The 16,644-nt window shown below is 46.4% G+C and overlaps 1 protein-coding gene across 3 annotated transcripts in view; it reads left to right on the top strand.

Moving 5' to 3' along the window:
* The first annotated feature begins 65 nt into the window (after nt 1-65).
* The window catches only part of frem3 (Fras1 related extracellular matrix 3), a 34,402-nt gene continuing 17,823 nt past the window's right edge, over nt 66-16,644 (top strand). For all 3 annotated transcript variants that reach the window (XM_067250813.1, XM_067250812.1, XM_067250811.1), the window contains exons 1-2: nt 66-5,094; nt 5,344-5,433. In XM_067250813.1, coding sequence (XP_067106914.1) covers nt 66-5,094; nt 5,344-5,433 — 5,119 coding nt within the window. The remainder of the gene's footprint in view (nt 5,095-5,343; nt 5,434-16,644) is intronic.

Below are 16,644 nucleotides of genomic sequence, written 5' to 3'. Positions count from 1 at the left end.
GAGACTACTTGAAATATTTATTTGTGCCATTTTGCAAAATAGTTGCCGGGCAACTAGCACTGGATATGGCTGGTTGTCTGCAAAGGACAAGACTTTGTAGAGCTCAGGCACTCTTGAAATGCCTCTCAGTGGTTTTTACTGTAGGCTTTTGCTTTGCCTCAGTGGATGCAGAGCCCTTTGACGCTGCTTTTCTCTATAAACACCAAACTGGACCTAACGCCGATGACATCATTGTAGCCAACAACGGAATCAGGGTTCCCTTTGGGAGGTCTGTGTATTTGGACCCTGTTAATGACCTGGTCACTGATGTGCAGCCCGGCGACCGCTGCCACATCACTGTTCTGGACAATGACCCACTGGCCCAGAAACCAGGAATGCTAAGTCCTAAGAAGTTTCCCTGTTCGTTCGGGCCTGAGGAGGTGAAATACACTCACTTTGGTTCTCGGAGTCCCAGCAAGGACCGCGTGAAGCTTCAGTTGCGCTACGACTCCCACACGGACACAGTGGTCATCCCCTTCATGCTGGAGGTGGAGGTGGTCTTCCAGCAGCTGGAGATCCTCACCCGCAACATACCCCTCGTAGTGGACAAGCTTCACAGCACCAGCAACCCTATTGACAAAAAGGGCCTTGAGTTCTCCTTTGAGGACGGGGTCACTAAGTGTAAGGTCACAACTCTGGTCGGCGCAGGAGGTCTCCCCAGGTATGGCACCCTTTTGAGTAATTCCATCAATGGCCAGATGGTAGACTGTGATGAGTTTCTTAAGCAAGGCATTCGCTACAAGCACACAGCCACCACCAACTCACCTAACAGAGACTTTATTCCTATGATGGCAGAGCTACAGGACAATGAGGGCAACACTATCTTGCAGGAGCATTTCCAGATTATGATTCGAATCAAAGAGGGCACAGAAAACACTTCTCCCAAGCCTAGCTTTGTAGCTATGATGATGATGGAGATTGATCAGTTTGTGATGACAGCTATTACAAGCGATATGCTGGCTGCCGAGGATGTTGAATCAGATCCAGATAATTTAATCTTTAACATAACTTCACCTTTAGGCTATCAGCAGGGCTACCTAATCAGCACAGACGATCAGAATTTGCCTATCACTTCTTTTTATCAGAGAGACATTAAAGATCTGAAAATAGCCTATAAGCCCCCCTCAGAGGACTCAAACGAAGAGAGGATTTTTCAGCTGGAGTTTGAAATTGTAGATACGGAGGGTGCAGTCTCTGACACTTTTGCTTTTATGATTGTGGTGAAGCCAATGAATACCTTGGCACCCGTAGCAACCAAAAACACAGGACAGCTTTTGTTTGAGGGCCAATCCCGGGCTCTGTCCAGCTCTCAAAACCTAGAGATCAGTGACGAGGATAACCTGGACGATGTGAAAATAACAGTCGTCGACGGATTGAAACATGGCGAGCTGACGGTGCTGGGCTCTCGCAGGAAATTCTTCACGCCTGCTGATTTAGATGCCGGCATCGTGGTGTACCAACACGACGGCAGCGACACCTACAGCGACAACATCATTTTCAGAATGACTGACGGTAAAAACGAGGTGGAGTTTCTGTTCCCCATCACCATCGCCCCTACAGATGACGAACCCCCTATCATCAACGCTAACACTGGCCTGGTGCTTTTTAAGAACGAAATCATGCAGCTCTCCCCGTTTATTCTAAGTGCCACAGACATTGATTCAGAGGACTCTACCATCAAGTTTGTTTTAGAGGCCCCCTATTCCACGGTGGGAGAGATGCTTCTCAGACAAGTGGAGCCGCCCTCGGACCCCTCAGCCTGGAAGTTCAGTGAGACAGATGAGATGTTTGAACAGGTGGTGGTAGAGTGGTTTCAGCAAGACATCATGGACGGTAAGCTCTTCTATCGCCACATCGGACCCCACAGTACCACCATTGTGATCGACCAGTTAATCTTCCGTGTACAAGATGACAACGACCCCCCTAACCAGTCAGGGGAGCACTCGTTCACCATCAAAATCCAACCGGTGGATGACATCCCCCCAGAGCTCTACGCAGGCACCACACTTCACATGACAGTGAAGGAGTATGAACTGACATACTTCAGCAAGACGTTTTTGCGTTACACCGACCTTGATTCAGATGACAGGGATCTAAGGTACACAATCATCAAGTCTCCCACTGACACAGATGACAACAACCCAACCCTCCTGGGAGACATTGTTCTGACTGACAACCCTGGCACAGTCATCACTGAGTTCACACAAGCTCAGGTCAACCACCATAAAGTGGCTTACAAACCCCCAGATCAAGAACTGGGCATCACTCCAAAAGTTGCTCAGTTTACATTCATTGTGGAGGACACTGCTGGTAATTCAGTAGATGGACTATTCACAATTTTCTTACAGCCAGTGGACAACAAACCCCCTCTTATAACCAACACAGGTTTTACTGTCTTGGAGAGAAGCACATACATCATCACTAGGAAGGAGCTGTTCGCCACGGACAAGGATACAGATGATGAAAATATCCTGTTCACTGTGACTCTGATTCCCCGCTTTGGACAGCTGCAGTATTTAGGGATAGACATGTCCAACAGGGAGACATTCAATCTGGAGGATGTTGAAAATGGCCGTCTGGCCTACATCCACAGCGGAGAAGAATCCCTCAGTGACATCATCAAGGTGGACTGCAGCGATGGATTCCACGAGGTGCCCATCATCATCAAGATCTCCATCAGCCCCGTGGATGACGAAACCCCCACCATCATGCTCCCAGCTGGGCTGCTCGGAGCGCACATCGACGTGCTGGAGAACGGGGCGACGGAGATTACCAGCAACGTCATCCAGGGACGGGATGAAGACACGGACGACCTCATGCTCACCTTCATCGTAGAGGAGCCCCCCAAACTCGGCGAGATCCTGGTCAACGGAGCCCCTTCGGAGAGGTTCACGCAACAGGACATCATCAATGGAGTGGTTGTGTACGCACACACGAGCGGGGAAGTCGGACCTATCAAAGAGCACGACTCCTTCAACCTCACCATCTCTGATATGTCGGATGAGTGGGTCGTCGGGGGCAACAAGGTCCAAGGTGTCCGGGTTCAAGTTACCATCCTCCCAATGGACAGCATCCCACCCATAGTCAGCGTGGGGGGGCAGTTTGTGGTCTTGGAAGGGGAGAAGAACGTCATCACGCCACAGCACATTCAGGCAGAGGACATCGACACGGATAACAATGACATCCTCTGCACCATCATCGTTCAGTCGACGTCGGGCTACGTGGAGAACATCTCCCCAGCCCCAGGGTCAGAGAAGTCCAGGTCGGGGACCGCCATCACCGCCTTCAGCATCAAAGATATCGGTCTTGGACACATCTACTATGTCCAGAGCATCCACAAGGGGGTGGAGCCTGTGGAAGACCGATTCACCTTCCGCTGTTCGGACGGCATCAATTTCTCCGAACGCCACTTCTTCCCCATCGTCATCATCCCAGCCAATGACGAGAAACCGGAGATTTTCGTCCGTGAGTTTGTGGTCATGGAGGGCATGAGTCTGGTCATCGACACGCCCATCCTGAACGCAGCCGATGCGGACATTCCGCTTGACGACCTGGACTTTGAGATCATCACAAACCCCAAGCATGGCAGTGTTGTCCAGCAGCTCGGTACGGGCACTGTCCCTGTGACCAAGTTTTCCCTGGACCAGATCAAGGAGGCGTCCAACATCGTCTACGAACACGATGACTCAGAGACCAAAGAGGACAGTTTTGTGGTAAGGCTCTCCGATGGGAAACACACCGTAGAGAAAAAGGTTCTCATCATGGTCATTCCCGTTGACGACGAGACACCCAGAATGGCTATAAACGACGGATTAGAGGTGGAGATTGGAGAAACCAAAATAATCAATAACAACGTTTTAAAAGCCACTGATCTGGATTCTGAGGATAAAGAGCTGACGTATGTTGTGCGCTATGGCCCTGGCCAAGGCTACCTTCAACGCATCACCAAGCATGGGGATGTCCTTGGAAACATCACCATCGAAATGAACTTCACTCAAGACGACATCGACAAACAGCTCATCCAATACGTCCACACGGGCCAAGAAGGAGTCCGTGACCTGCTGAAATTCGACGTCACAGATGGGATCAACCCTCTTATTGACCGTTACTTTTATATCAACATTGGAAGTATCGACATGGTCTTCCCAGATGTCATCAACAAAGGTGTCACCCTGAAAGAAGGAGGCAAAGTGACCCTTACCACTGACCTGCTAAGCACCACTGATATCAACAGCCCTGATGAGTTCCTAAGCTTTAGCATCACACGCGCCCCTAGCCGAGGTCATTTGGAGTGCACCGACTATCCAGGCGTTCCCATTTCCACATTCACTCAGCTGCAGCTCGCCGGCAACAAGGTCTACTACATCCACACCTCAGATGACGAGATGAAGATGGACAGCTTTGAGTTTGAGGTGACGGACGGCTACAACCCTGTGTTCCGCACCTTCCGAGTGTCCATCACGGACGTGGACAACAAGAAACCCGTCCTGACCATCAGCCAGCTGATCGTGGCGGAGGGAGAGACCAAGCTCATCACTCCGTTTGAGTTGACCGTCGAGGATCGCGACACCCCGGACAACCTGCTGCGCTTTGTGATCACTCAGGTGCCGGTGCATGGCCAACTGCTCTACAACAACACGCAGCCAATCACTTCCTTCACCAAGCAGGACCTGAATGAAAATCTCATCACCTACAAGCACGACAGCACCGAAACCAATGAGGACAGCTTCTCCTTCACTGTCACAGACGGAACGCACTCCGACTTCTACGTCTTCCCCGACACAGTTTACGAGACACGCAAACCCCAGATGATGACCATCCACATCAACACGGTGGACAACGGAGTCCCGCAGATCCTTGTTAACAAAGCAGCCGCTTCGCTCAGGGTCCTGCACACAGGCCACTTGGGTTTCCTGATCACTAGCAAGGCCCTGAAGGCCGAGGACAGAGACAGCGCCCGCAAGGTCCTGAAGTACACAGTGTCAGAGGCCCCGCTGCATGGCTTCATCATGAACAGCGCCCTCGGAAATGACAGCATCAAAGTCTTCTCACAAGGTAATCTTCGACGCTACTGTAAAAAAAACACACACAATGATGACATACAGTGAGGTGTATTTGTTTGAATCATCCAACACGATTTTCGTAAGGTGCAAGGTGTATTCTTTTGTCTTTGTATATGATTAATTGTCAAGGCAGAGGGTTGTAACTAAGTCTCAAAGAAAAGTGTGCTAATCCTCTCTGATGCTTTAAAGAACTCAGAGATGCTCTAACTCTCTCATTCTTTCCACCCTTTCATGTCATCAGCTGATATTGACGAAATGAAGATCTGCTATGTGCTCCTGGATGGGAGCAACGCCACAAGTGATATCTTCTACTTCACTGTGGAGGATAACGGTAAGAACCTCCCTCTAATCTTCTGAACTTTGTGCTCGCAGACTTAAGTGTCACATTACTCAGGATTCAGTTGCCTGCAGGCATTTCCACAGACTTCAAGTCTTCTCTTTTAAGGACTATTTTAGATTGAATCTTCCTGCTATCTGTCAGACTCCAAGTGTTTGCATCACAAGGACTTAGGGCAGTTGGCCATAACTGACAGCAGAGCCCCTCGTCTCTTTTCGCTCCGCTGCACAGGGGTGGCAGGCTAAAAGAAGGCTAGAAGGGGTCAAAGGGTACATAGGCCAGACAGGGGACATGGGTGTGTTAAGAGTGAAAGGGTCACCTATTGGACAATGAATACAGCTATCAACTTTATTGTCCCTGGACAAAAGTTCTTTTCAATGTCATTGTTGAAAGTGCTCCTATCTGTCCTTGTGTTTGAAGTGACACCATTTGCCAGCCTCTATCCTTTAAAAGCTATTCACAGCAAACAATTCAGTATATCCCTGGTTTTATAGAAATGTATTCAAGGTAATAATGTTTTATCTTGTGTAAATCTTGTCTATCATATATTTGTTTATAATGGTAGAGCTGTTGTTGCCTAATTTGATTGCTTTGCAGGTTAGTGGGACAGAAAAATCCCCCTCGGTATGTTGCTTTGGATAAAAGTGTCTGCTAAATGAACACATTACTGTTATTATGATGAACCTGTTTAATTCTACCCTCCCTTCAACGTAAGGGAAATATTAAGTGTCTCTATTTTCAAATGTTTATTTTTTGTCCTGACTTATCATCACTGGCCAATAAGGTCTTCTGCTTTTTATCCAGATCCATTCCTTACACTTCCTCCTTCTCCTGGGATTCTCTGCTTACAGCGCTTTGGATTTCAGTAGGGCTCCGTGTGTATTTATATTCTCGAGAAATTCACTTTTAGTCAGATGTCATATGAACCTCACCTCTTGGATTTCATAACTATCCACAGGTTGCATTTCTAGAGTGACAATCCTGTGGTTTTTGAGTACAAGCATAATGGACATGGTCATGGTTTTTAATATTTGACCTTATCTCTAATATAAGTAGTTCAATGGATATGCACGGTATGAAGATTAACAGTGTGATTGTTTCACACAGTTCAGTATGAATAGTTTATAAAGTTTTGCTCTGTGGTACACCTCATCTCAGTCTTCTGCTATAGATTTAAAGAGCATCCCAGTTAAATATTTAAATATATCTGTATACTGTATACTGTAAAGCAAAGTAACACAATATAACAGGTGTAGGGACGCTTTGCTATTTTAGCATCAGCTGTAAATGCTGAACACATTCTGGGGTTTTGAAATGCTATCCACACTGTAAGGAAAGTTTGGGCTATAATTACGCCAGATTGAGAACCAGCCAGAGCAATATCATCATCACGGCCATGGGCAGGGGAGGGCTATCTGGTGTCATGGCCTTTTGGCAAATTCCTCTGTGGTTTTAACCAACGCGAACCCTTGCCCATTAATCTTCACGTTAGCCTTCTCTTGAGTAGGTTTAATAATTAACTATAGAGGTGAGGCAGAGAGTGAAACAGGTGAAAGGTTAGTGTTGACTGAGGGCTCCAACAGTGCTTGGGAGCTACAACTATCTATAACTGCTATTTGATGATACTGGAGGTAGCTTGGAATAGTACGGTGTGTAAAACTCTATTTTAGTGTTTTTCACGTGCAGAAACAAGGCAGCCATAAATAGCTTTCCAGGACTTTCTATTGGCTTAATGGATAATAGCTGAACTTTCTCAGGCTTGTTAGCTTGAGGCTCTGTCTATAATTAGGGGTCGAGCTACAGGAACTGGACACAAGGGCTTTAATTATCTTGACAATCGCCTCTGTTTGTCCGGCCAACGTTTGGGATTCCTAGTGGGTTCATCTGAGCCAGGTGTGGTTCAGAGCCCTCTGACTGAGCTCCAGCTGGGTAGGTGTGTGGGTTCCTGGCTCAATACGGTTCACACATGGATGGCTTTGAGGGAAACACACATCAAGTCAACAAACACGTGTGTGCCTGCACACACAGACACACCTTTCTCAGTTTTGTTCTCTGTACCGTACAGGTAATTCCTTATTGACCATGTCACTGAGTGAAATTATTGGCCAATAATGTCTGCCAATAGGGCTCTATTTCTATGAAAAAAAGTTTTTAGTAGAAATATGTCATACATGGTTAAGAGTGTTGGAAGGAGTTGGTTCACAAAAAGCTTTCTTATGAGGCTCTCTCTTCCCTCACCTTCAAGGGAAGGCAGTGATGCAGCAACCTTAAGGCTGGCGCCTTGGCACCCTGACTAACCCACAGCTGGACAGACTCATCCTTTTAGGGCCCGCTGGCTCTCGGGAACGCAGGGAGATGTATTGCCATTAGAGAAGGGGTAGCCAAGATGTTTGAACTGGGTCCAGGGTAGCTGGTGTGTTTATTCTTTATAAGGAGCAGACTAGAGGAGGAGACCGTTTAGGACCTGAACTTTTCATGGTGCGGCTCCTTGGCACACACTTTGTAATGCACAGTCTATAGTACTTTTCTTATAGTGGACGATGATATGTGGGTGTAAGAGAATGCTTTCTGACTTGATCCCAGAGCTCTATCCTTCTTTAACCAAGACAGCCTACCCTATGCATTTTCAGGGGAACTGTTTAGCTAGCTGCTAATGTATCTGGTGTCAAGGCTCTGGTGCGAACCACTCCTCAGGGCAGGAAATAGCTATGCAGATACATCTGTACACAAGCAGCTGCTTCAGGGTATTACCAGATTTTAAACACAGCAGAGTACCTGCCAGCACATGCAGATCGCCACTCTCTCTCTCTCTCTCCAAGTGGGCCAAGCTTGTTAACACACACACACACACATCCACACGCACACTCACTGACACACACCGCCCCTCATAAACACAAAAGTCTGGACGAGATGAGCTAGCATTAGTTTGCCTAACAACACTTTGCTCTCACGGAAGACACTCAAAACCAGTCCACACCGGTATGCAGCCCTCTCCACATGTATACTGTACAGTACTGTGCCAGTTTCTGTTAGAGTCCGCACGCCACTGGTACATTGCATCTATACCTTTTTAGACTCACCGTCTCCAAGGTGGTAGAGCTGTGTGATTGTGTGTGTATCTGTGTGTGTGTTGGAGAGGAGGAGGGGGTGTACATTCCTCATTGCCAACAGGTGTAAAGCGACTTTGAAATTACTTTGAGACATAATATAACGTGTGTATGTGTGTGTGTGTGTATGGATTTTGAGTGTGTGTGTAATAAACATATGTTGAGATCTCAATCAGGGGCTGACAGCAGATAAATGTGGTGGGTGATGTATGTGTCCCAGTATTGGCCAGGACAGAGGTCAGCACAAGACACCCAGTCGGAAGTCTGACGTCTCAGACAGGACTTGGTTGTTCAGAGAGCAGCAACATTCCAACCCTCTGAGGAAAGCCTACGTTGCTCTTTTCTGTCAGGACCCAGAGGGAGGTCCCGTGGAGTGCCTGTTTAACTTTTCACCCTTCAAACAGATCCTGTGACAGGAATGTTGCCCAGGTGAATAAATCACTCGCACAGCTGGAACGATCAAAATAGATTATTTAATTAGCTGAAACTTCTAGAAAGTAAATAGAACATTACAGCCCAATATCCACAACAAAATCCATCTAGGTGTGACAATAATGTTGCTCAGAAGACCTTCCATCAGTTGTTTCAATGATACAAACCGGCTAACTACAACAGATACAAGTCTCACAGTCTTATACAGTATTACAGGCACAGTCTCATCCAGCTGGGAAGCAGTTATTAGCGGTAGAGAGGACAGTAATATGAATAGGAATCCTATGGAGTAGAGGCTTTTATCTGTGAAAGCTATTGAAGAAGGTGATATTAGAGGCCATGATAAATGAGCTGGAGACCTTGTCCATCATCGCTAAAGCCTAGCTACCCCTGTTATATAGGTACATGCACTCCATGCTGTCCAAGAATGGCTTGTGTTTTGATTCCAAACACCAAGTCAGAATTGTGCATCAGCCTTTACAGATATAGATTAGTAAAGTGCGGTTAGATTAACCAATTCTGGTGAAAGACACACTACAGCACAGTTTTGAAAGACAGGAACAATGAGTCACTCAATATGCCTTTGAAATGTCCAGCATCACCAAAAGTGTTTCTCGTAGGTTGACAGTGGTTATGACAAGGTGCTTGGATAAAAAGCAGTCAAGTGAGCAACAATTTCCAAGGCAAGCACATTTTGAGAGAAAAGTAGGAAAGTCTACTTAGGAAATATTTAAATTGATATCCAAATGAATGAAATTTTAACTGTTCCCATGATTCTACCACAGACTTCAGTCCAAAATGCACACACATTGTAGTTCACCGAGGGTCACTGCCCTGTCCACTGAGAATGTCTACTGGTTGAGTAAAAACCAAACATCCTTTCAGTCACCTGTTCAAGTGCCCACAGAGAGCTGCCTGAGCCAATAAATACTTGTTTTTACAAGTGTGTGTGGCTCACATATATCCTCATCTATCAGGCCCCATCCCACACTGCCAGAGGCTGTGAGAGGCTAGCCCCCAGAAGTTGTCAGACTTGTCCAGACTTCTAACTCTTCCCATTTTTTCTCTGTAGACTTGGGTCAAACAGTGTTTGAGAGAGCGGATCTGAAAATGGGCTGGATCATGTTCTCTGGGAGGGAAATGAGCCAATTGTTTATTGGCCAAGGTTAATGGGCTGCTGCAATATAGTAGATTGTTCTGAGCCTTTGACTTGCTGATGAAGATAACCATGTATTAAATTCAATGGTAAGAATGGCTTCCCTTCTGTTGTATGTGTGTGGGGGAGGAGGTGGGGGGTGCGACAGGCATGATGGGGGGTGAAGGTGGGGGAGGGGGCTGTTATACGATTATTCTGAGACGAGGGAGGAATGCTTTTTCCTTAAGACCCCTGACTCCTGGCCATAGACAGACCAGGACATGGAGGAGGGACCCCAACCAGACAGGTGTGTTTGCGGGGTGGGTGGGTGGGGGTGGGGGGGGTTCCTGAGAGATCTAATTTCAAAGCCCCTCTCCCATACTCCCACTCTCAAACACAGGCCATCTCCTACTAGCCGGAAATCCAATCCAACTGTTAGATATGCCGATAAACCGGAGGCGGCTTGTACCACCGAAACCAATTCCTGAGAGGTTGCATGGAACCCGACCTGTAGGAGGAATAGTCTTTTGGAGAGAGAGAGACAGAGAGAAACAGAGAGAGACAGAGAGAGAGAGAGAGAGAGAGACAGAGAGAGAGACAGAGAGAGACAGAGAGAGAGAGAGACCGAGAGATACAGAGGGAGACAGAGAGACTGAGACAGAAAGATAGACAGAGCAAATGTTTTGCACAGGTACTTTGTGGGCCTGTGCATGCAGTGCTTCTGTTTGTGTGCCTGAGGGAGACATACAGAACTGACCCGACACCAGCCGTTTCCGGTACAGTACCCAGTACAGCAGGACCTCTGAGCCAACACGGCCGTACAGTAGGCAGGGATAGAGACTACCCTCAAGTGGGTCACAGCCATCTCATTCTGCAGAGCTTTCTTACTGTGTTTTCGGATCTGAACTGTCAACCATGTCAACAGCCCCCCTCCTCCCCCGAGATTTACAGTCCTCTGGTGCCACCGACGGGCCTCCCTGTGACTGCGAGGCAGGAAGTATCTCTCGCCCCACACCCTCCCCTCCTTCCTTCTGACAAAGTCCAGATTTACTGGGGCTGGGAGAGTGCGGGGAGTTATGATGAACGACCCCAAGGTTATTCTTATCTGGTCCCATATGGCAACCCTTTCAGCTTCTGCTCCCTGGGGAGCCGTCACTGAGAGGATCTCTCCCTCACTCGTTCTCACACTCCTCTGGACATTATGGGTATTTATTCTTTTTCTGTGTCTTCTTTCCATCTTCTTCTTTTAAATAGTTTGTATCCTTCTCTCTCCCTTTTTTTCCCGCCTTCTATCCACCTCTTCCTGAGTCAGTATTTGGCAGTTACAGTAACGTAAGATTTTCTGAGGTGCTGAAAGCATCTTGGGTTGACCGTCTGTGCAAAACGGAAGGACGGACCCCCTAGTGTATGTCACCCTGTGATTAATGACACGAGGTCAGGTCACTGTCTTGGAGACAGCCCCTGGACGTTGTCATATGTAGATTTACGTGCCAGTGATGTTCGGTAGCCAATGATAGCTATTAATACCGTCTCATCCCAAATCCTGGCCAATGGAATCTCTGAAATGTGGAGAGGAAGCTAAGTTGAGCCCTCCGGCATCTGAGAAATGACTTTCTGTCGCCCTAAAGTGAAAAACAGAAAGGGATTCAAAAAAAGTATATGCTGTTTATAGCTACGGTGAACAACTTTATTTGTGATATATCTAGACTTCATTCTTTGGCCACGTGAAATTCATGAGGCCCAAATCGGAATCATCGCAAAATCGGATGAAAAAGAATGCCCCCCCCATCAGAAAGTATAAAGGGAAAGATTGATGCGAACATTTAAAAAAGGTGTTCCTCATCCTTGTCACTCAGCATGGATATACTTAGCCGGGCGGCAGTGGTCTGTTGCTCTTCCTTGCATCATACTGAGGGACCTGACCATGACCTCTACAGATATCTGTCCCCTGACACATCCAACCGCATCTATGTATGGTGATGCCTAGGACACCCTACATGTAAATAGGACAGTATGAGGAATGTGCTATCAAAAGGCACTGAGGGGACTTCTGTGAATATTGAATGCTTAAAGGGTAGACATTGCTGACATAGGATATGGGATATTCCTAAATGTTTGTGTGTGTGTGTGTGTGTGTGTGTGTGTGTGTGTGTGTGTGTGTGTGTGTGTGTGTGTTGTACTTGCTGAGTAATAGTGAATGTATTACCTAAGAAATCTGGATTTGTTTGTGAATGTTTGTATGCACTGGTGGTCGTCCATTAAGTTTGAATGCCAGTGTGTGATTATTATTGGATTAATTATATAGTTTAAGGTGTTAAGCACACTTCACAGAAATTGTTGGAATGTGCTGGCTACTGTCTTGTGTGCAAGATATAACTTGCAGTGCCGTGATGAGTCAGATGATTGTCAGACAAAAGTGAGGTTTCAAAACACGAGAACAGCTATGAGACCATGAAAGAAAGAAATGCAGAATATACAAACAAATATACTTTTTGAGGAGTTATTAGAGAGCCTAATGGCCACAGCAGGCCATCTTGGGAATCTTGGCAAATCTTTCCACAAGCCATTAAAATGACAGAGGTAAATATGCATCAAGCTCTAGCTGCTAATGTTACAGACTTGGTGGGAACTCGTGGATGGGGCCCACCACATTGACAAATGTGTGAGTCATTTAAGGATTGGCTGCCTGCACCTTGGGGAGTCCTGGACATCATCCAGTCTCAGCCAGGTCTGAAAACACGAAGGTCAGTCAAGCTTTCCAAGTGATATACTGGCTTTGCTTAGTGCTCCAACAGTGAGCTTAGTATAAATCACACCACAGCTAATTTATTAAGGGAATGAAAACTGGGAAGACTTAAAATGCGGGCCCAATAAAGCATCTCATCCCGAAATAAATTATTGTTATCCGTCAGCTTGAAACGTAGCGGAAATATGAGCTTGGTGACTGTGTTTAGGGGTTGATATTCAGTCTAAATGTTAGTTGTAAAGTTTGCAATAAATTAGTTTGTAAATCAGAGCTGAATGTCAGATCTCCCAGGACTTTAGAACCACCGTCTGACGGTTTTATTCCTGTAAATAACAGACCAGTTTCAAGGGACTTGATGATTACTTACCCTACATATTCATACATTACTAAAGGTGTTTAGTAACCTTTACACCACACTTCTACAAGCCACTGTAAATTCTGAAAGAATTAATCAGTGGTTGAAATGAAAACAGGAAAAATAAACTACAACTCTTTTGTAGTCTAGCTTTTGACTACATTAACCGATGCTGTTGAAGTGAGATTCTCTCTAACATTGAATGTCAAGCAGCACAGTATATCTGTCATTTTATGTGGCAACAGTGACTGGAAAATCTGGCAACAATTGTCCCTCATGCATGAGACAGTGGTACCAACTCATTATTGGATGATAGTCAAGTGTGAGTGACTTGCCAGGTTTTAAGGACAGGCCATCTGACAGCCTTCACAATAGGTGGAGAATACCCCTTTCCCATGAGTGTGTGTGTGTGAGAAAGAGAGATAGACAGAGAGAGAGAGAAAGAAAGAGAGAGAGACAAAGAGAGAGAAGCAGAGAGAGGCCGGCATGCCATGGCAGTAGTTCTGGCCCACCCAAACAGTAGCCTGGTGTCCCCTTCAGTTGTCCATCCCCCGGGAGGACAAAGCCGACACTGGGAGGAAGGGTGGAGGGACGAGGGGGAAGGGTGGAGGGACGAGGGGGAAGGGTGGAGGGACGAGGGGGAAGGGTGGAGGGACGAGGGGGAAGGGTGGAGGGACGAGGGGGAAGGGTGGAGGGGGAAGGAGGAGGTTGGAGAGGACGGGGGAAGGGGCACAGCTGTCATTCCCAGTCCTCTGGAATCGCAACTTCTGGCGGGAATGAGAACAGAGAGAAACGTGAGGAGACAGTGTGTGAGAGAGAATGATAGAGGTGCGTAAGAGAATGCAGCAAAAGCATAAAGACGAGGCTTTTTCATACAGATTGACAGTATGTGTAGCAGTCGGAGCTAAATGTAATCTACCAATCACAAGCCATGTTATAAACCCATTCAGCAGACAGATATAGACCATAGAGAATGACAGGGGTCACAGTATAGTCATTGGGTGACTGACTGATCAAAGATTTCCTAACCCTCCTTCTACATAATATAATGGCTAATGATTCACATGTTGATTTTTACGGCCTTCTTTCTTTCCAGGTATAATGATGAATACATCTGAGCTGCTTCAGTTTTAATTTAAAATGTGTATTTAAGTAAAACAAAAAAATACACACAACTGACATTCTTTTCCTCGTAAATATATACTGTATATGTTTCAGCTATCTCCCAGTGTCATGGAAATGTATCAGGACACCTGCGTGACGCGGACTGAGAGCTGGGTTCTTCTTCAGATGAGTCTCTGTAATCCAACACGGTTTTCTAACACGTCTTGAGTCAGGCGCTGAACACTTAATTATAGTTGAGGGATATCAAAACCTCTGCATTTCATCTGCCCTATTTTAACGGGCACTTGATTTACAGTTTTTCTCAAATACTGGGGATGTTTAGAACTCCTGTGAGACCTACTGTAAGACCTCATTTCACTCTTTGAAACAGAAGTTAAGTAGCTTAAAGTTTTATTTTATTAGGATAAATAAGCTGCTTAGCAATGCACATTTGTTTACTAAGGAATATGCATCTGTGTGCCAAAAACAAAATGCAAATGCTATTGTATCTTACTGTTTTTATTTTCCTGGTTACAGTCAGTTGATTAGTGGGCTGTTGAAACAAAGAATGCACCTTTGTGTTTCCTGTAGTTAAAAACAGGAAGGTAGGATAGGACTGTCACATTATTTTATTTTCTAGACATGGTGCTGTTATTCAATGCAAACTGGCTGTGGATGCTGGATCGGTAACCTGCCAGAATAAAGCATGCTAGAACAGAGAAGGCTCTTTAGTGGGAGCAGCGTTCGTTTGATAATCCTATCTGATACAGGCTCACTAAGCTCCGTATCAACTTGGCTGCCAGCCACAGGAACACTTGTTGCCCAAGGAAATCACTGAGATATACCTGGTAGGGGGACAAATATGCTGCTTCGCCCACTGGTGTACCTTGGAAAAGGACCACAGAATGAGTCATGAAAATGTCCTCTAGCGTCCGTGGTCTGTGAACGTGGGTTTGCGTTGGGAATATATTGCATTGTCTGCTGAGAGGAAATACAGTAAGCGTAATTTCCAGGATGCTTGAGAGGTGTTCGGTATGCCACACACTCCAAGAAAGCAAATTTCATCTCATCAAACACGCAAAAGACATCTCCATTTCTCCCCTTATTTTCGATGTCTATTGGCCCCCACTTCTGCACATCAACCCTGCAAGAATTTGGGCCCAGTAGGAACAAACATGATGAATGTGTCCTGTATTTTTAGCTGTGGCTGTCAGAAACATGAGCGTGGTCAAGGTTAGCTATCCCACTGGGCTTCTGGGACAAACCGGGCGCCTTGGATCCTAGCCAGGCAATGGAAGAGGGGGTTAGTGTGTGTGTGTGTGCGTGTGCGCGTGTGTGTGTGTGTGTGGCAGGAAATAATTTGATTCTATAGGGTGGATTGGGTTGATCTACAGGCTACTTTTATAGTGTGACACAGACTTAACATTGGTTATTGTGTGTGTGTGCGTGTATGTGTGTGCTTGGGCTCATCTATCCGTGTCCATACATTTGACTGAGATAGAGATATAGCTTATGCATGCTTTCAAAGCATCCACATCTCTGTTTTAACTCTTTGCCAATTAGAAAAAAGAAAACGATCCAACACAGTCAGTGTTCCAGTAAATGCACTTGTTGCTATCAACCAAATCTACCGTGGGTCTGAAGGCTTTCTGAGTTTGCCGGGGCCCTGTTGTGCCTGTCTTGGCTTGACATGGGTTGGAGGAATCGCCTCATCCCCTTCAGAATGCAAAACTCACACATACTCGTGCACATTCACACACTCTCACGTAAACACACACACACACACACTCTAGTGTTTTCATTCTCCCTAGTCACATAGCAGAAAGCCCACAGCTCTATTGTACCTCAATGAGGCAGAGCTCGTCCCAGTGCAGGCTTATTGTACCAACAAGCAGATGCTCCTCAGCCTTTGTCCTCCGTATAGTGGACTGTTTGTTTTCTCTGCCTTTTCTCACAGGTTCTGTGACAACCTCAACCTAATTTCTGTCTCCCTCTCCTCCCCTCTCTCAATCTCTCACCCTTAATTCTTGCTTCAGTCCTTTCTCTCATTCCTTCCTTCCCCCCCTTTCTCTTCCCCTAATCCTCCCTACCACCTTCTTATCTCTGTTATTCTTGGGAGCATGTCTTGTGAAAAAAGAAAAATATTTTTTTCCGGAGGCCTTCCTACTAGTTCAACACTCCCACACCACACTTTGAAGGGGGCAGGTTAACGAGTTCCTTGTCGCTGTCCCTGACCAGTCATCCAGGACCAATCGACAGCAGCCTCCCACTGCAGTCCCCGTTCCACCCCACCCCCCAACCACCACCTCCCTTCAACCAGTAACCC

This window comes from Osmerus mordax, chromosome 14 (genome assembly GCF_038355195.1).
Source record: "Osmerus mordax isolate fOsmMor3 chromosome 14, fOsmMor3.pri, whole genome shotgun sequence".
Taxonomy (NCBI): domain Eukaryota; kingdom Metazoa; phylum Chordata; class Actinopteri; order Osmeriformes; family Osmeridae; genus Osmerus; species Osmerus mordax.
The sequence above is the reverse complement of the archived record's forward strand: the minus strand, read 5'-3'. Positions and strand labels throughout refer to the sequence as shown.